At 39.6% G+C, this 24,108-nt stretch overlaps 1 protein-coding gene across 3 annotated transcripts in view; it reads left to right on the plus strand.

Moving 5' to 3' along the window:
• Positions 1-1,735: 1,735 nt before the first annotated feature.
• Positions 1,736-24,108, plus strand: part of myo3a (myosin IIIA) — a 40,361-nt gene continuing 17,988 nt past the window's right edge. The window contains exons 1-16 of one of the 3 annotated variants that reach the window (XM_029528923.1): positions 1,736-1,906; positions 3,173-3,307; positions 9,703-9,807; positions 10,106-10,205; positions 14,146-14,222; positions 15,987-16,132; positions 18,474-18,539; positions 18,667-18,822; positions 19,241-19,282; positions 20,188-20,284; positions 20,998-21,114; positions 21,566-21,670; positions 21,864-21,947; positions 22,423-22,625; positions 23,465-23,563; positions 23,681-23,795. In XM_029528923.1, the coding sequence (XP_029384783.1) occupies positions 1,739-1,906; positions 3,173-3,307; positions 9,703-9,807; positions 10,106-10,205; positions 14,146-14,222; positions 15,987-16,132; positions 18,474-18,539; positions 18,667-18,822; positions 19,241-19,282; positions 20,188-20,284; positions 20,998-21,114; positions 21,566-21,670; positions 21,864-21,947; positions 22,423-22,625; positions 23,465-23,563; positions 23,681-23,795 (1,815 nt within the window). In that variant the 5' untranslated portion in view covers positions 1,736-1,738. Of the gene's footprint in view, positions 1,907-3,172; positions 3,308-9,702; positions 9,808-10,105; positions 10,206-14,145; positions 14,223-14,933; positions 15,061-15,986; positions 16,133-18,473; positions 18,540-18,666; positions 18,823-19,240; positions 19,283-20,187; positions 20,285-20,997; positions 21,115-21,565; positions 21,671-21,863; positions 21,948-22,422; positions 22,626-23,464; positions 23,564-23,680; positions 23,796-24,108 lie in introns of those variants that run through there. The other 2 variants (XM_029528924.1, XM_029528925.1) reach the window with 2 other exon arrangements.

A 24,108-nucleotide genomic window follows, 5' to 3' on the forward strand; every position in this document is an offset into this window, starting at 1 on the left:
CTGATTTAAATTATCAAAATGACCATATCCAGTTAAAATACAATAAGTGCTGGAGAGTGGATGTAAGATAGCACCTTATCTTTGATCTGCTGATTACCAGTCCTCCCTGAACATAAATAAAGGTACCACTGATCATTAAAAAAAAAAAGAAATGACCCCCACTGCAGTCCTGCATTTAGGGTGTCTAACTAGCTTCCCTTTGTGTATGACTGGGCATCTATATGGGGAAAAGCTCATGCTGCAAGGGTGGCTAATTCCTGTTAATCCCAGCGTATCTCCTACCACTTAGCTGCGGTTTCCAAAGGCAGCTCTGGAGAGGAATTGCTAGTGAGATTAGCTGCCGTTAGCTCCTCCTCTACGGGTCACACTCACAGCCAGGCCAGACTAGCATGCCACCGGTTCCAAGCTAATCTTTTGCACAGAAATGGATTAACCATATTGTGAAAAATGTCCTACATATTTTTTACAGAACAATGTAAGTTTGTTTTAAATTACTTTGCTTTATTATGGATTTTAGTTTGGCTGATGTCTGTATTTTGCAAGATTGTGGTGGCAGAGCAGCTCCCCTTTAACTAGAATTTGTGAAGCGTGTGTTTGTTTTGAATCTAACTGTTCCCTGTGTCACAATTGTTTCATTGGCTCACATTAACTTTCTTTTGAGCACTTATATATATGCAAATATGTAATCCTGTTATCTATTATTGTATTTTATTTCTGTGTATTTATATTATTACCTTGGTTTTTTTTTATATAGTGTGAGTGTTACATCAGTGATGCAAATACATGAAGAACTAGAATGCCAGATGTTGGCTTTTGAATTTGACACTCTGCTTTGATTGGCTATGAAAATAGGAAGCACGCAGCCCTCCAGCAAACAACAGACATCAAAAGATGTATTCAAGTTCTCACTGATCCGATACAGTTTATGTAAATATGAATGTAAATGTGATTTACAGTCCTAATTTAGGTTTAAATCAGTCACTGAACTATAGAATGTGATTACTGATTACTTTGATATTTATTAGCTACCACATAAAAGCTCCACATTTACGACCAATATCATATGCATCAGTGATAATTAAGCCTTTTAATTTCCTGATTAATATTTTTTTTTCACCATGACTCACTCTAATACAAAAAAATGTCAAAATCCAATGTTGTAATCCCTTAGTTTAATCCCTTAGTATAATTTATTTGCATCTAGTACATAAAGCTCCAGTTTAATCCAATATAATAACATCAACCCAAAAAACAACTGCATGTTTATCAGCTATATTGTTGCTACAGGAAAAAATAACACTTGAGGAACCTTAACTGAGAACCAACTAATACAACTGAGAGGGCAGTTAAAAATCTTATGACATGACTGTGTTAGCATGACATTTGTTATTTTTTTTTTCACTTTTATTTGAATATTCTGCACATTTCCACATTGGTAACACCACACAGCTCTATGAAAGACAGGCTGCTGTCATCGTGTGCACAGATTAAGCCGATGAACTAAAATTTAAAACCTATCAAGTTCCAGCTGTGGATTGTCAATTTACTCCTGTGTGTTTACTGTATTCAGCATGACTCAACTGTATTGAGAAAAGAAGTGTAACTATGTTAACTGTGTTTGATTAATGACAGCATTTTCTAATTCTGCCAAATGCAAAAATTTTCTCCCAGCTACAACCTTACTCTTTTCTAACAGTGCCCCTTGTTCTTCTCTTTCAAAAGGAGATCTCTCCTGAAGATGTTTCCACAAACAGGGAAATCGATTGTCTTTGACAACTTTCCAGATCCCACTGACACTTGGGAAATCATCGAGACAATCGGCAAAGGGACCTACGGAAAAGTGTACAAGGTGCTCAGTAAAATCGATGGAAGTAAAGCAGCTGTGAAGATACTGGATCCCATCCATGTAAGTTGATTTAAATGTCTAATATAAATGTATTTAACTCCCAAATTTTATAAAATACTTCTCTTTCTGTTAATGTTGTCAGAAATTCATTTGGTTTTGGAAAGTTATGGGTAGCGTCCTCACTCTGTACTTGTGTTGTAGTCAGTGCTTGTTGAAGCAGCTGTAAGCTCATCCTTTGTTTACGCTCTGAGTGTAAGCACAGGGATGACATGTTTCTCTCCTCTGGCCTTAAATCTGTCATATTTATAACATCTGTATTTTAGAGTTTTAAAAACTAATGCAAATAAAAATCAGAGCATGTTTGTCTCTTTCCCCTGCTTTTTCTTTGACTTTGTTTGGATGATTATTCCTTTACTATGCTGTCATAATTGTTAAAAAATAGCCATTATTGATGAATTGTCATATGCACTGTTGAGACAGAGAACACCTCCGGCATTAAGGTGAATTTTATTGCTTATTTCATACATCAAACCTGGCCTTCCTCTTCATGAAAGGTCTCATGAGCCTTTTTGAAAATATGTTACCGTTTCCCATTATTGAGAAATTATAGTCTACAGACCACTAGTCTGTGAGGACCATCGTTACCAACACTTTAATTGCTGGGCTGATTATTTAATGTGTAGATCTATTATACCAAGTAAAACTACACAGAAAGTCCATTAGTGTACACAGTACACTTGGTTGGAACAGACATAAAGTTTGACTAAATCATCCATGTGGTAAATATGGTTTTGTAGATTCAATGTGAAATTGGTCCGTCTTGTTAGCTTTAGTCACACAGTGTGGGTGCAACATACACTGTGGAAGACTATCTCATAATTGCTGTAATTATGTTGTCCTGGATTTGCCCTTTTCGCCCACACTGACAGTGATGGAGACTTTACACGCTGCCCTAAAGAGCAGCTACACGGAAAAAGAAGTTCGACATTAGTTTTTCTTTGTGAGAGTTGAACAAAAACTTTAAATGTCTTTTCTCAGCTAAATTCTTAAATGATCTTATCTTTAGTGCAGAGACAATCAAGTGGAACAAGCTAGCCGATGTCCAATTTAGTTTTTTATGGAATTAGTAATATCAATCAATAAGATGTAGAAGTTCAAATCTGACAATTACTTTTCAGTGCTTCAAGCCTTCAATTAAAAAAAGCCAGTATCATCACATTAGGTCATGCATGGTTGTTTTTATATCTTCTATCTAAAAGCATGTTAGTAGGTGACAGAATTCAGATTTTTTTGCCCTTTTAACTGATTTATATCTTTGTATTGCAGGATATTGATGAGGAAATCGAAGCTGAATACAACATCCTCAAAGCTCTGTCCGACCACACCAATGTTGTCAAGTTCTACGGGATGTACTACAAGAAGGACGTGAAATGTGGTGATCAGTTGTGGCTAGTCTTAGAGGTAAGAGAACTCGTTATATCTGAAAAGAAAATCCCTTCTGCATTTTCTAGAACGCCTTCATTGGACTGAGAATGTAAATGGCATTGGTCTGTATACTATGCAGATTAAATGCAGATTGAAGGTCTGATTGTACTTCACACCACATGTCTCGCCAGGTATATGCAGTGGTGGCCAAATCTGCTCAGGGATTATGCTACAGTTTAAGCCATCATGGGCAGTCTAAGAGTTTACTTATAGGCCACCTGGGGGATTTGGTCGTAGGCCAGTTAGCTTCATTGATGTGTTGGGGGTGGGGGTGAGCTAGTGTGACATAGATGTGGCAGTTTAGATGTAATGTGCTCAATTCACCGCCTAATTTATAGCTGAGTGCAGACTGCTTTGATTTAGCAACACTGTTTTTGTTGCATGCAGGTGTCAATTTATAATTTTTTTTTTTTTTTTTTTTTGCTTTTATGCAAAAGTTGAAAGAGACCTTAGTGGTGCCACCACTGATTTTTGCTCGCCTGAAAAAGCCTGGCCTCCAGTTCTCAATTCTTCATCTCTCATATGTCATTGCCTGCTGTAGCCCTTTTGAAATGTCATGTTCCAGACGAACATATAATGGAGGTCAACCTCAGGAGGAAAAGTGTTTGTGGGGTCCAGTGCAGTGTAAGATGTCAGGTTTATTTTCCTGTTGACTTCTGGACCATGCAATTTGTGTTTCTGCTTTGATAGTGAACATCATGTCCGGCCCACCTGAGGAGGTTTGATAAAAAGAATACACAAAATGTGTCACGGCTCTGACGCACGTAGGCCTTTGAAGTAGTGTTAATTTTGGAAAAGATAAAGTTTTGGAGCATTTTTAGTCATGCTACCAGGTGGGCGCAATTCTGTGGTCCAGATTGCCAATAACGTTAACACATTCATGGTCCCCAGAGGGTGAATCTTATTCGATGATGCTCCCTTGTTTAACTTGAAACAAAAACACTATGATAAATTAGTGAATGTGAGGTGACAGTCACTTGACCATCTTGATCAGCATTACACTTTTGAGCTGTTCCTTTTTTTCATTATCAGGTACAGCATTGCTGTACACAGTGCCCATATTTCTGTAATACAAGCTGTTCTGCATGAACAGTAGCAGTGTTATGCTAACCCAGTAGATAGTTTTCACTTCTCCAGCTAGTGTTTCCTTTACTTTTCATCACCAGTCTTCCTCCTGACCTTTTAGAGGACTTTACTCGGGTATCAAATACGATCTAAGATGCTGGATAATCAGACCGCAGGAAAACAAAGACCTTTATCTGATGATGTAGTTCTTGTTTTGCTCTGCACTGATTGTTAGGGAAGGGATTGTTCTGGAAGTGTTGAACACTTCCCTTGCAGAAATCTACAGCCACGACAAGTCTGCTGGCTAATCCTAGAGGTGGAATCTGACAGTTTAGCACGTGGATGTGTGAGCCTGTATTTGTGTTTGTGTGCTCTGAAGTAGATGCACGTGGGGTTTTTGGAGGTAAGAAGACAGGAAAGCAGGGAGTGAGGTGGTCATTCACCATGGTAACTGTCCCTCTTTTCCAAACTGTAATTTCCCATCTTTTATCTCTGCCGAGAGAAACCTTCCACTGCCCTGTGCTGCCAGCAGACCTCTCATTATGAAGAGAATTCATACAAATTGCATCTGCCACTTTGTTAGCTCCTTATTGGAGTGTGTAAGCTTTTGGCTTTGCCCCTGCAGTGTGCTCCTTTATGGGTTCGGATATGGGCAAAGGTGAGCAAGCTTTCATTTTTTGCAGCCTAATTTTGCTCCCAGTCAGTTGAAAAATACTTCAAAGATAGTCAATATGGAGTAACTTTTATTCTGTAATTGGAAATAAAAAAACAAAATTGGATACACATTTCAGTTGTGACCTCCCGTTTTCCTTATCCAGAGGCTCTGTTAAATGAAGGCTGGGGTTTTGTCCAACCTTAAAAGCTCATCATTCAGAGATGCATCTCATTTTCTATTATGCAAAACGAAAAGTCACTATATGGTAGTACTCAATTAACACTGCATTACTTTCTGCCCTTATTGCATCTTGACTTCTAAATGAAAATGTTTAACTGCGAGCTCTTTTATAACTGTTAATTCATTTGGCCAAGGGCAGTTTTGGGATCACTCCGATGTTGGTGTGGTGGATGAAGTCCTTTCCAAACTACAACTTAAACCTGCAAACTAAATTGATTGAATGTCTGTGAATGTTTGAATTCTTCCAGGTCAGTTATCTCAGAGAAATTAAATCAAATGCAACAGGACTTGGTTATATGTTTCACCTCTCATCCAAGAGGCTTCATCAGTTTGTGCCTTTCAAACTAGTCTAAGAAACTGATTAGCTTAGACTAGTCACATTGTATAGCAGAGTCCTGTTGCCTTTAATTCAATTTTCGTCAGAAAAATTAAGGTCTGGCAGTTCAGAGAATTGCAAATAGCCAAAAAGCTTGTCAACTATTTAACAATTCATGGGCTCAGTCGTTGCAGGAAATGGTAGAAGTAACTAGGCATGAAGAGCTTTTGTAAGGACCAAAACTGCTTTGGCATTGTCAAGTTTCTGTTTGGGCAGAGAGCAATGGAAGAAAATCTCAAGCTCTCTCTGTAGCACTACATTAAACATGCCTTGATGGTAGAGAGGTTGAATGGGAGCCACTTCTGAATAAAAACACCATATGACAGCCTACTTAGAGTTTTTCAAATTGCACTTTTAGAAGAATTTAATGGTTATAGAAGCATGCAATTTGGGGTTTGAGCATGACTGAGAAACTAATGAATTAAGCAAAAATTCCTATCAGTTTTGAGTAACGTCAGTGAACGTAGAAGCTTGAATTTCCTTGAATCAGAAAGCAAGAAACTAAAGGAAAAGAATGGAAGCTGGCAAAGGCAAACCGAACATCCGAATGAGTTTAATCAATCAATCTAAGTATGGAAAATAAGTGCTGTCTTTGTCCTGACATTCGAAAATAACATATTTTCAACCCATTGCTACGTCCTCTCTCTTCGCCACTTTGATGGACACTTGCAGAATCAAAAATAAATGTAATGCCATCTGTCTCGGACCAGACGCAGTCTGGCCTCAGGCGATATTAATGGATAATGAGGTTTAAAATGGTATTCCTTGTTCTGACTTTTCAACAAACAGTGCCAGAAAGTAGACACCTCAGCCCATGTAAGCGATAAGGCCACAGCAACAATGAGAATACTTTTCACTGGAAACAATCCAGCGGGTGACACTCACATGCATCATTCTGTACTGCAGACACCATGCAACTCCGTTTCTCCAACATTCTGGCAATAAATCATAAAATTAAAATGGGCATCAAAGATGGTTGAAGTCAGCACCTGTGTGGTTTCTCCTCACCGACCTGTTTGTTTCATCTTCACATTTGTTTCATCCACTTCTTTTACTCGTCTTTGATCGACTACTTTGATTTACATGACTAAACGAGCACCTGACCTCATTTGTAATGGAGAGTGTCCTGCTCAGTATTCAGTGTATTCAGGTTATTCTTTGAAAACTGATCATCCTGTGGAAACTCACATGCACTTCCAGGATGTAGTTGAGTCTTCTCATCTTTTATTGTAAAACTTTCTTCTATTGCCATGAGTTCCTGCAGTTAATTTGGTGGCATTAATTACTGTTTTCAATAATAATTGCCAGCCATACTTTGCATGTAACTTTTTAAGTGGGTTTTATATGTATTGTTGGATATTATTGGTGTCTTTTACTGAAAATTCAAATTTGTACTGACACTGTTTACTATCAGTCCCTGTAACTTTACAGGTGATTTGACAGTCAGAGCTCTTCCAACATTATTCATTTATGATGCTGTCTTGGCAGGAAATCAGTAATTACATTACTTCACCATGATGCTAAGTATGTGTTGTTGGGAATTGCCCAAACACTGACCACATGTGTTTGCCAGAATTGTACTGTATCGTCTGTAACCTCCTTTGTGATACTGTGCTGTATGTCATCATTATTTTGACAATGTAAAGTGTTAAAGTTTTAAGAGTGTGATTCAGTTTAATGAAACCAGAAACCTTGTGAGTCCAGACAAGAATTACCAACCAAACCAGATCTAAGGTTTCATATATTGTTTCCTCCCAGCACAGGTTTGAGTCTTCACCGCGTCAAATAATTCATGTTCATGTTGAGCATCACTTCCTGGATGTGTTGCTCTGTGGCTAAGGTTAGTCCCAGAATTTAGCTCGGGCTAAATCTAGGGCGCCTGACATCTCATTAATATGGATTTGTCTGTCTGCTCGATGTAATTTAATGATGACAGTTGATATGGCAGCAGCGATGTGGACTGACGTCAGGTGCAGCTCATTGTCAGAGCACCGCGCTGTCTGCGAAAGCCTCGGCTGTATTCTCATCAGTTTGTCTGCACGTCTCATGGTAGAGAGGAGAAGTGATTAAACTCCCCGTGTGGCAGCTCAGATACACACCATCCATCCTGCAACAGCACTCTGGGCTCCTGATGGATAGGTAGATTGATAGGCAGATAGAAAAGACACACAGACACGAGGCTGAGTAGTGAAAACTTATGCCAGTGCCGGCTTCAAGGTCAAACATTTGCTTCATGCTCAGAATCTGGTGCATGGGAGGATTACTGAATGGGCAGAGGTACAGTGGCCAATGGTTACGGGGACAGAGTTGGGATTGTTAGAAAAAAATCTGTTGTTAAAAAGTGAGTACAGCTAGAAAATGAATAGATTGAAATGTACAACTAAGAAAAAAATGTTTACACAGACAAATACAATGATTAATTTATTTTGTATTGTATTTATTAGGCCTGACTTTCAGTTACATTTAGTGTTTTCTATTTTCAGGGTATTCGCTGTATGCTTTGATTGGAGGAACCCATTTATAGCTTCCTGTGGTTTGCTCTGTAGCACAGAAACACTTTAGCAAAATATATGCAGAGGCAATTGAGCCCTGTGGGTGGAATTATAATGTGATGACAAAATGGGTCCCTGTTTGGAGATTAAGGCTCACAATCACAAATATTATATCTGGGTTATGATGTTGTATTGCACCAGTCAGCACTTTTTTTGTTTGCATAGGCCTGCATGAGAGGCCATCTGTGCAACACGACGATGGCAACCTTTTTCCATGTAGTACCATATTGCTGTGTCCCCCCCAGTCTTTTCAGTAGAGTCAGGAAACATCCTGTACCCTGCCGAATGACCAGAGGAAAGTAGCTGTTCCAGTTTTGTGCTTTGTTTCGAACGTGCAGTGGAAGATTAGTTGTATTAAAGCTGTGCTTCCCAAATTATTTATCTCTAACCTTTTTCTGATGTGTGGTCTACAGTCTCTTTAGCACAAACACCGCAGGGGACTGATTCTTACCCAGAGTAACCACACACCACTGCAAGTCTATTGCCTAATTAAGTTTTCAGTTTACAAGTGTGGGAAATTAGCGCCATTATAAAAGAGCAACTGTTTAATACATAAAGAGGTGTGATAGAAAATACCTCTCTAATGCAAAATAGTTTTTTCAATGACTTAAGGTGTGTGCTGAAATGCAAGATATTCACAACTCATGACAAATGGAAAAGGAGAGATGCGCCTGTGTTGTTAATGCATCTGTAGATGATATGTTTCACCACACAGACTGACGAGGTCTGTGTTTACAAACAGCACTCGTATGCAGGATCTATAGTTTCTTTTCATTTCCAGCCTTTTGCGCTGCGATTGACATCTTGGTGCCTTTTATTTCCCCCGTCTACCTCTGGCATCTCCCAAAGAAAAGGCCCAAATTAAGGGCTGTTATTGTTGCCTAGGCAACCTACTGGGTAATTTTCTGTAATTTTCCAAGAAGGATTGCTGTTGACGATGGAGTCCATGTGTAGATGCAGTATGCTACAAGAAAACACCTACAAACACAAAAATCTAATGTTTCTTGCTCTGTAATAGAGGAAGTCTTGACCCTGTTTTTAACAACTGTTTGTTCTGTTTCCTGTTTGACACGTTGGTCTATAAATGAAATGAAGTGTAATTTCTAATTGTCTGAAAATATAAGGGGGCGTACTGAATTTCCTAATGATTTGTATGTCTCTAATATTTACCCTGCTTAGTCATCACAGCATAGATTAAAACCCTCCTGACAGAATGTACATTCTCCCCACAGGCACAATTCTTACCTCCCACTAAGCTGCCTCAGAGAGATAAGCTGCTAAAGATTGACGGAATTACTTTCTGCATCCCTTTTTCTCTGTGAAATCTGGTGATCAAAACATTTTCATCCTCTGCTCTTTCCCATGTGAAAATTTCTTCATATCTAAGATTGCCCCAGATTTGGACACATTGTTTCAGCTGATCTATAAGTGCTGAGGGCTTTGCTCATCTTCCTCTTTTCTTTGTGGGTTTTCTCTGTCGCAGCTTTGCAATGGTGGCTCGGTGACGGATCTGGCCAAAGGCATGCTGAGGAGAGGAGACAGAATGGATGAAGCCATCATTGCATACATCTTGCATGAGGCTCTCATGGTAAGTCAGGAAGGGAGACAAGTTCACCCAATAGATAAGAGTTTGCTACTTAGCCAGTGTGAACATTACCAACTGATTACCTAATAGTTTAGAAGAACTATTGTTAGTTCAACATCAAACTTCACCCCTTCTGTAACTATAGAATTGGCAAGACCTTTTGCCTTATAAAGCCATAAACGTAGATCTTGTAAAGCAGTTTTCACAATTTAAAAATATCTTTTTTAAAAGGAATCGTTTTTCAAGCAATGCTGCTCAGAAAAAGCTTTTGACAACCCCCCCTCCTTTTTTTTCCTCTAAGGGCCTCCAACACTTGCACATTAACAAGACCATCCACCGTGATGTCAAGGGCAACAACATCCTGTTGACAACGCAAGGAGGGATCAAACTTGTGGATTTCGGTACGCAGCATTTCTGGTTTTGCAAAAGGTTTTTGCATCAGCATTGTCTTTTTTTCCACTACTGTCTAATCAGTGAAAATCATGTTTAGACTCTATTTAACAGAAGAGGGTCAAATCCATTACCTTCAGCCGCCTGCCAAATATATTGTGCCACTAATTAGTTTCCTTGAGAGGCTGGAATACATTTACACAACTCGACAAGGTGGCCGATGATTATACTTTTCCATTACACCCTATCTTTTCCATTCTGCCGCAGACAGCAGAGGACATTGTTGCTCTTCGCCCTGTGTATTACCCTGATTTGCTTTTGGGTTTTCTTAACCAAATGAGGCGTTCAAAGCGGCACAACATAGTTTCCGGATTGAATGCTCATTCTCAGGCAAAGTGATTCTGACTATTTCCAGGGGGGATGACTCACCCCCGGTTTTCTTCAGTTGCCTGTTTTTCATTACAAATAAAATCTCCACTCATTGATCGTGTGTGTGTGTGTGTGTGTGTGTGTGTGTGTGTGTGTGTGTGTGTGTGTGTGTGTGTGTGTGTGTGTGTGTGTGTGTGTGTGTGTGTGTGTGTGTGTGTGTGTGTGTGTGTGTGTGTGTGTGTGTGTGTGTGTGTGTGTGTGCATTTTGTCTGCTAATTGTGAGCTTCTCTTAAAAGCCTTTTCCTTAACCACGAAGCACAGAAAAGCAGAGCTCTTATATGGAGGAGGATTGGGGGGGCGGTATTAATGGAATCACTTATGTGAATGTGAAGTTGCTAATATGGAGCAGGGCCACCCTTTGCTTGCTGAGGCACTTTTCACCTCCCCACAATGCTTCAGTAGAGCTCCTCAGTTTATTAGAGCAGTTCTGAAGGAATAAAGGCCTGAGGCCTTTAAGAATGAAGACGTTAGCGGTATAAGTCAAATCGTGCTCTGTAAAATGTTTCATAAATATTAAATTTTAGGACGCTAATACACAGCATTGAATGTTAGGCCCATAACTTTGTAAGAGTCTCAAAAATATGAAGATGTGAAGTATTTTTCATCGGATGATGTGTAGAACACTATTTCATACTCAAGTTAAATACAGCTTCTTTGTAATTATAACATGCTCCCATCTATGATGCTAAATTATGCGTTTTTAACCTTGTTTAGCATAATTGTGCTTAAGCACGTCTTACACATCTGAATAATTGAACACATTATGTAACTAATGGTCACTAACGCACTGGAGCGCTGACACACCGGTGATGTGGTGAAACAGTCGTCACCCACACACATTTACTGTAACTTTTACATTAGTACTTTGTTGGAGATGCTATTCAGCAGCATGAAAAAACATCATTAATGAAATAATTAGGAATCTTCAGGAAATATGGCCTAACACCTACTTGCTGCAAAGAAAAAACAAAGACAGAGCTTTCACTTTCCTTGAAGTTGAATGACCATTCACTTCAGATTATTAGAATCCAGGAATCACAAATAACATCTATCCTCTTTTTTTTCTCCCATGTAGTGAATCCAATTCACTTCAGCTGTATTATAATGTGTCTGCACTTTCTGTGGCTTTGATAAGAATTTATTACACAAAAACAGTGCTGGTGAACTGGAAACCTTCAGCTTAGGTCCTATAAAACGGACGGGAAGTCCACATGGTTTAGCGTATAATGGTGCTGATGTGACATCCAAACCTCCATGTTTGGCCTCATTAGTATTTGTCTGAATGCTAATGTCCGACTATCAGTGTTGGTCCAGCCACAGCAGTTTGATGGAATGCCATGATGGTTTGCACAGACGTTCCTGGTCCCCAGAGGAAGAGACTCACTGACTGGTGACTTTTCCTGTTGCCACAGTTGACATTCCCATCAGCCCCAACAAACCTTAACATTAACGTCTTTGTTTTGTTTCTTAGTTTAAATTTTTTGCAGTTTAGCTAGAAAATAGTAAAAATGAGGTGTGCATCTTATAAAGAATGTTACCTGAATTTGAATGCAGAAATCCAAATCCCTCAGCTTTCTGCAACTCTAAGTAAACGTCATGTGGTTCATCTGAAGTGAAGGTGGCAGATAAGATGTGAAGTCTGCTTGGGAGTTTGGCTGCACTGACATAGCAAAGCTCCAAATGTCGCACAGGCACAAAAATGGCTGCAACATTTCACTTTTCCGATTATGATGTCATCAAATTGAAAAAAATGGGAGCAGCAGATCTGAAACGAGCCCAACTTGTGTAAAACCTTGCAGAATGATGCAGAAAAAAATGGCTTGACTCGTGCCTGTCTCTACGCTACACGCAGGAACTGCGTCACGCAGGGATTAATGATTTTTCATGTGGAGGGGTGTACGCTACACTAAGCAGCTGAGGAGATAAAACCCCCGCAGTGACTCATCAACAGCAGAGAAACAAAATAGCAAAAAGATGGACCCAAAAAGAGCAGTGGAAGAATGAGAAGAGCTGTTCGTTCATGGGTCTCTCATGAATATTCTAATTGACAGCGTTATCTGTGATGATTATTAAGTGTGGCCCACCAGGCTCCAATCGGGCCTAATGTGGTGGAAAGAGGGGGGGCAGTCAGAGCTTTACTACATATATGGTGTTTGTGTTTGTGTGGCTTTAACCATAAGTTTGATCAGATTGTTGTAGGTTTCCTGTTTATACGCCTGCATCAGTTTAAAACTCTGGATTTGTTAATACAAATATGGGTTGTGTTACCATGTAGTGGTTTTGTGGTTTGCATCCCTGTGTGTGTGTGTGCCATATGCATATATCCCCACCTGCACATGACTCTAATCCCTTTTTGGTGATTTGTCACAGAGCAGTTTTTCCTCTGCAATGGTAATCTTGCCGTTTCTGCGTTACTGTTGTGTACCAACAGCAACGAAGCCGTCAGGGAACAGGGCTTCAGACTGAGCTTTTACATGGAACTATCGATTCATGTGCTGTAACTGTTTTTATTTTTTCCCCCATTTCTGCAAGAGGACAAAGCACACGTCAGCACATATGTCATATTTTGAACACATTTTACAATCTGGGTAGTTTGTTGCCACACTTTCACAAATTACTTCTTCATTCCTTCAAAGCTTTTATGCAGCACATTCTATGCAGGTTTAAATTGTACATACACAAGCGCTACACTCCAGATTCACACCAAAAAAAAAAAAACAGAACAAGCTGGACAGAGACTGTAGCCACATGCATCAACGGATCACCCTTTATTTGTTGGTGGCTGCATTTGTCTCCAGGCTGTGCTTTTTGTTCTGGCCGGCTGCTTCTGCAGAGCCAGCCCAGGGAAACATGGCAGCGTGGCGTGACACTGATTCTTCTGGACTGGACTTAAGTCACGATTGTGGGTCAGCATGTTCTTTGTCAGGCTTTTTACTGCACAGGAACACAAACACATCCCATTTCTGCTGAATTCAACCACCTCTGGCTTGACTATCTGAAGATGACTTTGTCCTCTTGCTGTATAGCCAGACAAAACTAACACAAGCTAATAAATGACATCTCAGAGAGGGCGAAGGGTCTTTTCTAGCTACCACAGCCTGTTTACAGCTGAATTGTATTCAAATCTTGTTCTTGAAATGCCCAGCAAACCTACACCCCTGCAGAGATAAGAATTTGTAATTCAAAGCAATCTATCATTTGGGGGAGAAGAAGAAAAATATAGCAGCTTGATGTTACTGTGTGCACGTGTGTGTTTTGTTTTTCCTCCTTGTCACTATAGTGATAGCTGTATCAGTGGCATAAGAGATGCATTCAACCCCATATCAGCTGAGTAGCACCCTGCTGTTTGCTGTTTACTCCTTCTCTTTTCACAGATCGTCATGTTTTACTAGCTGGTCTAATCTTTGAGGGGGGAAAAAAAAGCACGTTAAAGAACTTACTGCATATAAGATACTGCAAATTTTCCTCACTGATTCCTACGAGAGGCTAAAACGGGTAAAGTGTGTATTCCCATCCCTGCAGGTGTTTCGGCTCAGCTGACAAATACCCGTCTGAGGAGAAACACCTCCGTTGGAACTCCCTTCTGGATGGCTCCTGAGGTACAGTAAAACTGGCCCTATGAACGCTCCTGCTGCCTGCTCCCTTTCCACAACATTAGCCTGGAGCACATCCCAGCGGGCCACAGTTAATAAACATCAAAGAGATAACACTGTCAAATGCGATGTTTGTGAGAAAATGAAATGGGCAGCCTCCATCATTCATCTCCTATCTAATCATGGCTCAGTGCACCAGCAGTACATATAGGCTCTAAAACAGCACACATCAAGAAGTGATCATTTATGCCAGGACATAGCCGCATCCCGTTATCCTTTACTCTTTATGGTAGGTTAACGTTTTGCTGCATCACATAAGGGACAATATAAAATGCAGTGAGTTCCTGCTTGTCTCGCTATGGTTTTGCAATTAGGAAGTTGTGTTTTTATGTTAATTGATTTATTTTTATAATATTTTATATCAATCATCTGCATGGCTACACTCCATATCCATTGCACCATGTGTTTTAAAATATGTTCACAGTAAACAATGCCATCTTTTTTACATGAGGTTTGCATTGTTTGCAAATGTGTATCAGAATGTGCACAGCATGAATTGTTCAGGACTCAAGAAGGCCAAGAATTTAAATGTCATTTGTCTAAGATGTTCCTCATCAAAGTTGTGAGAAAGGACTCAGCTTGGGTGAACTCTTGACTATAAAGTCTTTGCTTGTGAGGCTTTTTGATCTCAGCAGTGAGATCTGCAAACAATGGTCTGGAATTTTTTTGACAATTAGGTGTTTTTGAGAGATTCTTCATCCTGACTGGATATTATAAATCAGTGGATTAATACAAACTTCATATCAGCATCTTTCCAAAGGAGGTTTGGTTATGTAACTTTGAGGTGAGGAGTCCTCTTGTTTCAGTTAGAGGTCTATGTAATGGTTCGAGATTGATGATTTGGGCTGTGGGAGTACAGATGTCTTCTCTTAGAATGTAATTATTTTCTCTATTTGCAAAAAAGAAGAAAACAAATGTTGACAGAATGGTGAAGGAGTTCCTTTCCCATGATGGAGTCTTCGTGTGAATTATTTCTTATTTGTAATCTGGTAATGAAATCCCTGCTTGTCTCGTCTTGCCTACATACACAGGTTCATGCCTACTGGGAATCAGCATTGATTTCAGAGATTTGAAAGAATGTGTATGTTATGGTTTTTTAATATATATATGTGTGTGTGCGTGTATGTGTGTATATGTTTTCGTGTAGTTATGTGCACACACCACCCACTCAGATGATTCATATTTTTGATTGGGTAACATGTCGCCCAGAGGACACTGATGATAGACTGTGTGTGTGTGTGTGTGTGTGTGTGTGTGTGTGTGTGTGTGTGTGAGCACATTATGTGCAGCCGCTGTTATAATCTTTGTCTTTGATATTGGTCAACTCCAATAATGACGTTTTGCTCTGTTTTTGCTTGTTTGCCCTAAAAGTGTGTGTATTTGGTGAAAGTAACAAAATTCAACACTCTTGAAATTTTGACTCCCTCATTGACAATTAGGCCCAAACATTAGCCTTCACACCACATACATCCACACATCTGCTCTGTGTAACAGAAGATTAGCTCTTACATCCCGATCCTCGGTTGGTTTAAGGATAAAGGAAATAGAAAACGGGTTAGGGTTAGCTAGCGATAGGAGTAATAATATTTTGATCTGATAATTGGTAATCGGTAGCCATTGAGAGCAAAAGGATGAATGGGTGTTGGTGGATGTTGGTTGATGGTTAGCTTTGGCTTTTTGAAATTGTGTTGGTCTGACTTTGTGCTCCAGGTGATAGCATGTGAGCAGCAGCTGGACTCGACCTACGATGCTCGATGTGATGTTTGGTCCCTGGGCATCACTGCAATAGAGTTGGGAGATGGAGACCCACCCCTCTCCGACCTCCACCCAATGAGAGCTCTTTTCAAAATACCCAGGTGAGCCTCCGTCACACCTACACAGCACCCATCATCAATAAACATTTTGTTGGTGAGCTTATTCTACTTATTTGGGTATATATATATATATATATATATATTCTGCTTTTATATTCAATCAAATAAAAACATTTTTATATGGAGACCACCAATAATTCACTGATCGACATATATTTTACTTTGACTTTATAAAAGATTGATCATGACTACATGACAATTGAGAGATAATTGAGTATTGCAAGACGCCAACAGCCTCCTATTCTCTTTAAACACTAACCAGAAGTATTGCTATCTTATTTTGATGCAGATGATTGATGATAGTGAAGGCGTTGACTTCCTAATTACTGCTTATGAAATGAAAAATCAAAGCCTTTCAACAGTGGCTGGGATGTATTACAAATACTTGGCAGCAAATGTCCACAGCGTATATCAGATATCAGCGTCTAAGTGGACTTTAGGGAGTAAGGGAAGGGACATTGGCTTTAATAACACAACAACAATGCCTTAGTCGTATACAACTCAGCCTATCTTTCAGCAGCAGAGCCACAACAGTTACCACACTAATGCAAACCATCAGACAGTGGTGAGTATGTTTTCATTTCATCGTAAAGGTGGTGTGATTCATAGCGCTTGGACTGCAACCCAGAGAAGTCATATCCTGCTCCCCAGTGCAGTGGTTTGCTTCTCTATACAGACTGTCACCAGACAAAGTACAGTCCTTTCATTTAAGTTGCCTTCCCTCCGCTGGCACGGATCCCACCCATCCAGACACAGCCACTCTTTTCTTGTCTGTGCATATTGTGGGCTGAAGGTGAAATGTAATTGTTTATCGTCTGCTGATTCCAGTGTGAGAGCTGCATAAGCACTTAGCGCCACCGTCGTCGCAACAGCACTGCGCTCTGTCCATCAAGGCACGGTGTGTGCCTGACAGCCACACACAAACGCACACAGTGTGTTTGCTCTTGGGGTCGTGCTCCGCGGGAGCCATCACACAGGCGTCTCACAATCTATGTGACTGCTGCAGCCAGAGCTCCAGGCTCTCTGTTCACACTCCTCACCTCCTTCCTCTCTGTGCTCAGGGTCCGTTAGTCTAACCGCAGAAAGAGACGTGACGAAGACATCCATTGAACCACACCTTGTCTTATTTCATTTAGGAAGCAAAAGCAAAGCAAAAAATAAATAAATAAAAATTAAAGCCCTCATTTTGAAGGGATTTTTAATAATTTCCCTCTGTTTGTGGTTCATATTCTACCTGCAAATTTCACCAATATAATACTGTACCATATACAGTACACAGAAGACACCACACTGATATTGCAACTATGGGAGCTGACTCCAGTCCCAGCTTTGCCTCCTTTTATAATGTATTAGTATTATAGTAGTTAGTTCTACCTTCAAAAACCAGGGTTTGCTTTATTCTGTGTTTGCAGGTAGAAATTGCACTACAAGCATCACAAGTTTAAGATCTGGCCGAATCTCTGACACACAATATCAATGATTTGTTAACTGAATTAGGAAACAGCATCATTGCTTTGTACAGACGTTTCCTGATTGTTTGTTGACTCAAACTGTATCAAAGAGGAATAATGATGTAGATAAGAAAAGAGTTTCTGGACATCGTGAAATTGTGCTAGCTCATGTTTGGGATTGATCTGAAGTGGATTGAGGCTATTTGTTGGCTAGTCAGATAGCGAGATGTGGTGATAGCTAGATGTGTCATAATGAGACAAAAATGAATATATTAGTTGGACATTGTTAGTAAATAGTTGTATAATTTAAGTAGCTAATGTCTCAACAAGCTTCTTTGTCTTCAGGGTGAGAAACACAGGTTGACAGTCACAGCAAATGTCTGATGATTTGCCATCAGTATTAGTTGTGTTGTGTGATTAAAAAGGAGATGTATGGCATCTCATGACCATTTAATTGTCGTCGGAGCTAACCGGAAAAGTACTTTGGTGCAGAAGTTTATAGCAGAACGAGGAAGTATAAGGAGTTAACTCAGGTGTCCCAGTTGACTTCTTTATCACAGTGTGTGTCTTTGAGTATGATTTTTGCAAGAGAAGCCCACATATTATAAGATCAGGTTTTACATTTCCGAGCTATTGTAACTGACTAATGCCGTTCTTTCATGAAATCAACTGTATTGATAACACCCAGCTGCACCGGTGGAGCTGCTGTTTATCACCTCATGCAGCTACATCTCTGACTGTGTTTCAGTGACTAATATTTCTCCCCATTGTTGTACTCTGCACCTCAGCCTTTTGTTCTCTGGCCCAGCTTGCGTAAATCCCATCACATTTTATCAATCCATTTATCTCTTTCCATTTGTTTTTTCATCCAGGAATCCTCCGCCTACTCTCCACCAGCCAGAGCTGTGGTCAGACGACTTTAATGACTTCATCTGCAAGTGAGTGTGGAGGCTAGTGTGTCTGCTCACCCTCTATGAATAACAAATATTTCCTCTGACAGTACATAACCAGATCTGCACAACAGAAATCCAAGTGATGCATTGCATCCTCTTGTCCTTCCTACAGATGTCTGATTAAAGACTTTGAGCTGAGACCAAATGTGCTAGACCTGCTCCAGCATGTGTTCATCAAACAGATTATTGGCAAAGAGAGAATACTGCAGAAGCAATTGATCGAACTCATTGATCTCAACCAACAAATCGGAGTCATTGAAAAAACAAGGTAGTACCCTGTTTGGATGGATTCCTCCTTTGAAATATCTCACATTTCCGTGAATATTTGTGACATAGTAGAAGTTGCACTATTTGTTAAACGGCAGAAGCAGAATACTAACTAGAACTAGAACTTATTAAGTGTTTGATAGCCAAAAAAAAAAAAAAAACAACAACAACCCATCCTCCCTGTTAGTGCTTTGTCTTTGGTGGGCTGCATCTTAACTTTTGCTGGCAGTATAATCCATATTACCCCCCTTGCTGGATGTTATACAAGCCCTGTCACCCTCACATTAGCAACAGCTCAATCCTACTCCGGCTTCGCTTGACGTACAGGCAGCACGAGTCACATGAGCCAAGACATTGGCCCAGAAAACTGTTTCACCCATACAGTCATGAAATATTAATCCTATTTCTGTCATTTTAAGCCATCACGGAAAGACAGACAGAGGCACAGACAGTAATGACAGGTAACACATGCATATATGACCTTTATTCCACAGTAGGAGTAGGTGGTAAAAGACTTTGTTTTGTTTGTTTGTTTGTTTTTTTTAATTGTTGCTCTTCTAGTTGAGATGGCACATGTACTTGCAGTTATCTACATGGGCTGGTTTTAGACTGCTTACATGCTGACATTGTTGTCTTTTTTCTGATTAATGTTGTTATCCACTACTTCCTGTATTTTCTGTAATGCCTTATCATTCTGGGACTTTAACACCCACCGCGTTCAATGAGCTCTGCACCTCACCGACATTTATTAACTTTCAGACAAATGGGAGTTTCAGCAAAGATTAATTGCAATCACGACGGGTAAATTACCACCATCATCATCAACTAAATAATGATACGTAATCATATATTTTGTTACATAATCTGAGGAAACAATGGAATATAATTAGCTATTAATTGGGTGCTATAATTTTAGTGCTTCATCTAAAACCTGGCACAGTTAGTTTTAAAGCCCCACAAAAAATTTATAACTCCAGATTAAATTTCTCTTGCATATAAAACAATTTTATCATGAACACAAGATATTAGCCTTAAAGTTCAGGTCTACATCCTCGCTGAATTTCCCACATATTATATTTCCCATATACCCATATTAATCACAATGTAGTGAGCAAAGTTAGGATAGAGAGCTGAATGACTTGCATACCAATGGTGTTTTTATTCACCGTTTATGATATGGACCATCAGCTACACTATGTCGGTTTTGTTTAGAGCAAAGAGATATACGTCTTTACACACTGGCAGGAATACAGTATTTTCTCATGTCTTACATTTTAATATAGCTGACTGATGTTGTCATGTGCACCATATACATTACATCCGCTCATTTAGTAAGAAACTTGGCTGTGTATCCTGTGATCTCCAGGCATGAACGCATCCACACTAGAAAAGGAAGCCACATGAAGATGCAGACTGACCCAGATGAGGTGGATGACCTCGCCACCCTGGAGGTGCTAGATGAGGTGAGAAAATCCAAACTCAGTTTTAATGGACAGCAAAATACAGCTCAACAACAAACACGAGGAAAGGGATCGTTGTCAAAGTCTACAAAAAAGCAAAAATGTTGGAAACATGGCTTTGAAACACATAAAGATGATTATAATATACTGTGTATTATATACAGTAAATTTTGTTTTTCTATTGAAGCTAACTTTATTGTTATTCTTAATTCAAAAGCTCCACCACAGCTCGTAATAGTTTTAAACATAATAAAACTTTCTTCATCCCTCTGTTAACCAAAATGTTTGCTATCATTTTCAATCATTGTGGTCTTTTGATTAACCACAGGGAAAAACCCTCAATTATATCTTTTGGCCACATAACATCAAACGTAATTTATCAAATGTGAGCACTGCATTGATGTATTGAATGATGCAACCAGCCTCACTTGCCAGCGGATATTTCTACCCATCCTTCAAAGATGAGTAGGCATGCTGGACTAAGGGAAGCAATGCAGTACCCGTCCCAGCAGCATGAAGACAGGAGAATAAATCGTCGGTCGACATGAAGATAATACAAGTGTCACAAGCCTTGACTTGGGGCAGGACATAAGCTGATTGTAAAGCAGTTACCGCCTATAATTAAACATTTGAGCGTTAATAAGGAAATGCATGGAAACATGGCGAACCTGGAAAATGCACCAAGCTTGTTTGTTTGTTTGTTTTTTTTGTCCTAGAACACTGTCACAGAGCAGCTTCAGAGTCGCTATGGAAGAGATCAGATTTACACATATGTGGGAGACATTCTCATCGCAGTCAATCCTTTCCATACGATGGAGATATACACTCCCCAGGTCTGTGGCAGTAGCTTTTAATATGCAAGTGTTTTGTTTTGCATGTGTGCCTGTATACATTTGTTCAATAATGTGCTGAATGTAGCCTAGTGCATCTCTCTAGGGTCCTCTGCAGCTCTTCAGTCTGATGCATCCCATTTAGCCACACACACACACACACGCACATATATATATATATATATATATAAACTGCCCCCTTTTTCTCCTCCTCTTCCATACCTCAATGGCACCGTTTTCTTCTCAATCATCATTTTTCTTCACCCAAAGTTTGTTGCGAATTTTCATTCCTCTCCTCCCAGAGTGAAAAAATAAAACAGATGGAAACATTTCTGTTGGTTTGTGTTGCAAAGTAGCAAATCCCCAACACGATGTCATTAATTTTCATATAAATAATAAATACTTCCCAGTACCTATCACATATATGTGTATGCTAATAATCCTCTCTTTGTAGCACACAAAGATGTACATAGGAGCCAAACGCACAGCCAACCTGCCACACATCTTTGCTGTGGCTGATATTGCCTACCAGTCCATGGTGTCATACAATGCCGATCAGGTAAATTTTGTCCTGAGGGCAGAAAGTTCTTTTAACTCAACCTCTTTTGGTGCCATCTGTTTGAAAAGAAGATGCAAATCTTTAAGCAGTGATGCAAATCAATAAACCAATGTGGTCAAATGTCCCTTAGAGATATTTCGTCAGCGCCGTCATTAACATTTTTATGAAAATCTCTGTATCTTTGTGCGTGCAGTGTGTTGTAATCAGCGGAGAAAGTGGAGCGGGGAAAACAGAGAGCGCTCATCTGTTAGTGCAGCAGCTGACTGTTCTTGGCAAGGTGAGTTTTAATGGTACATAAACACAACATTACATTGTTGCACATCCCTCTCACCATTATTTAGTCTTCATTTGGATTGCACTTCGCTTCCACAAACCGTTTCCTGAGATACACATATTATTAATTTATGTAATGCTATCAAACCAAATAAAATACAAACACCAAAAAGTAAATAAAAGGTTCAAATATTAAAAATGAAATGAAAAAATATATTCTATGCAGCAGTTGTGCTACATACAGCAACTGTTAAATATTTTGGGCTCAGTTTCTTTGAAGCTCCAGCCCGTACAAGTTACTTATTTTCAAATTTTCCATTTCAGTCTCCTTTTTAAGTACTGCAACAAACAAGCAATGACGTCATCACTTCTGATAGGAGCAGCATAAACAAAAAGACACATAGCAGAAATTCAAGAATCGTTTCTTAACAAAAGAATAATTACCGCTGTATTGATTTCCCAGTTTTGTTTTATTTCAGGCCAACAATCGCACACTACAGGAGAAGATCCTGTTGGTCAACAGCCTGGTGGAGGCCTTTGGAAATGCCTGCACAGTCATCAACGACAACTCCAGCCGCTTCGGCAAATACCTGGAGATGAAGTTCACCTGTGGGGGAACAGTGGTGGGAGCGCAGATATCCGAATATCTCCTGGAGAAATCCAGAGTCATCCACCAGGCCGTGTAAATATCAGTGCCTTCTTTTGTTGGCTTGTTTTTCACTTCAGAAACTAAATGATTTTGTGGCTTTCATTTCACAACATCATTCATAGAAATGTAGTTCAAATTTCTTGTTGTTTTCTCAAAGAACATTGCTACTCAGGTTATTTGTCTGCTTGCTGGCCATTCTTCCTTTCACTTCTGCTTCTCCGTCTCAAAAATTTGGCCAAGGTCAAGTGGAGGGACTAGATTATTTTTGATCTTTGATCAAACACAAAGATTGTGGTCTTGCAAGAATCCTTAGTGGAACTTCAAAGGCAGACTCAAGTATTTCATTAGAATACAGACACGCAGTTCAGAAAAGGTTTGATTTGGCATTATTAGTGTGTAGGTGCACTTTTCTTTAGCTGGTTAGTTACTGAATTGGATACAGCAAACATGTTGCATCTACATTTATTCAGTAATTATGGTCCACAGGTTTATGCATAACCAATGACATCAGGGATGTTGTGTTTTTCGATTTGTGAGGAAGATGAGCAGAATACAGATACAATACTTTACACATATCAATGAGAATTGTTCATTTCTTCTTCATTTTGGGCTTTCGTAGACTACAACAGGAAACAAAAATGTGGAAGAACCATCCAACAGATTGCTTCCTTATCAATTGTATTATTCTTATTTTATAATTATATTATTCCAGCAAAAAGGGTGACATCAAATGGGGAACATGCAAACAAAGGCATATCACCAGTCATTTTAGATTAGAAATTCTTATGTGTATATTTGTGTGTCCCTGGGACCCGGAAACAAAAAAGCTATAGAAGATGAATGAATCAATCAATCTTTGTGCGTTTCCACAGAGGGGAGAGAAACTTCCACATCTTCTACTACATTTATGCCGGCCTGGCAGACAGGAAGAAACTAGCCCACTACAAGCTCTCCGACAGCAAAACGCCTAAGTAGGTTTGATATTTTTTTTAGCCCTTCTCTAAAAAGCTGTTACTGCCCGCTCACACTGCCAACTCCCTTCTTCTGTCGCTGCGCTCCTGATCCTAGCTTTCCTCTCTGTACTGCAGGTATCTGTGTAACGAGCATGTTAAATTAGGGCCTGACATTGTGAGCAAAGCCTTCTACAAGGAGCAGTTTGATGCAGTGGAGCAGTGTTTCAAAGTCATTGGATTCACCCTGGAGGTATGAACAACTGCATCAATTACTGGGCAAAAAGATGAAAGGGACTCACTCACATTAAAAGCATAACCTTGATCCATTCACATTTACTGTATGAAAATCTGTAGAGCTTAAAAAAAAAAAAAAAAAAACATGTTAACAAAAGATTGTGATCTGAAATATATAGAATAAGCTTTGAAAATTTGCATATAGGTTGTCTCTAAGGTGCACTGAGTGACTCATGATGGAGAATGGAGCTACAGGCCTATGTAGGCAGTCAGCTGTTGGCATTGTGAAAGCTAATGAGGCTCTAAGAACCGATTGCCGCTGGGATCTA

This window comes from Echeneis naucrates, chromosome 20 (assembly GCF_900963305.1).
Source record: "Echeneis naucrates chromosome 20, fEcheNa1.1, whole genome shotgun sequence".
Classification (NCBI taxonomy): domain Eukaryota; kingdom Metazoa; phylum Chordata; class Actinopteri; order Carangiformes; family Echeneidae; genus Echeneis; species Echeneis naucrates.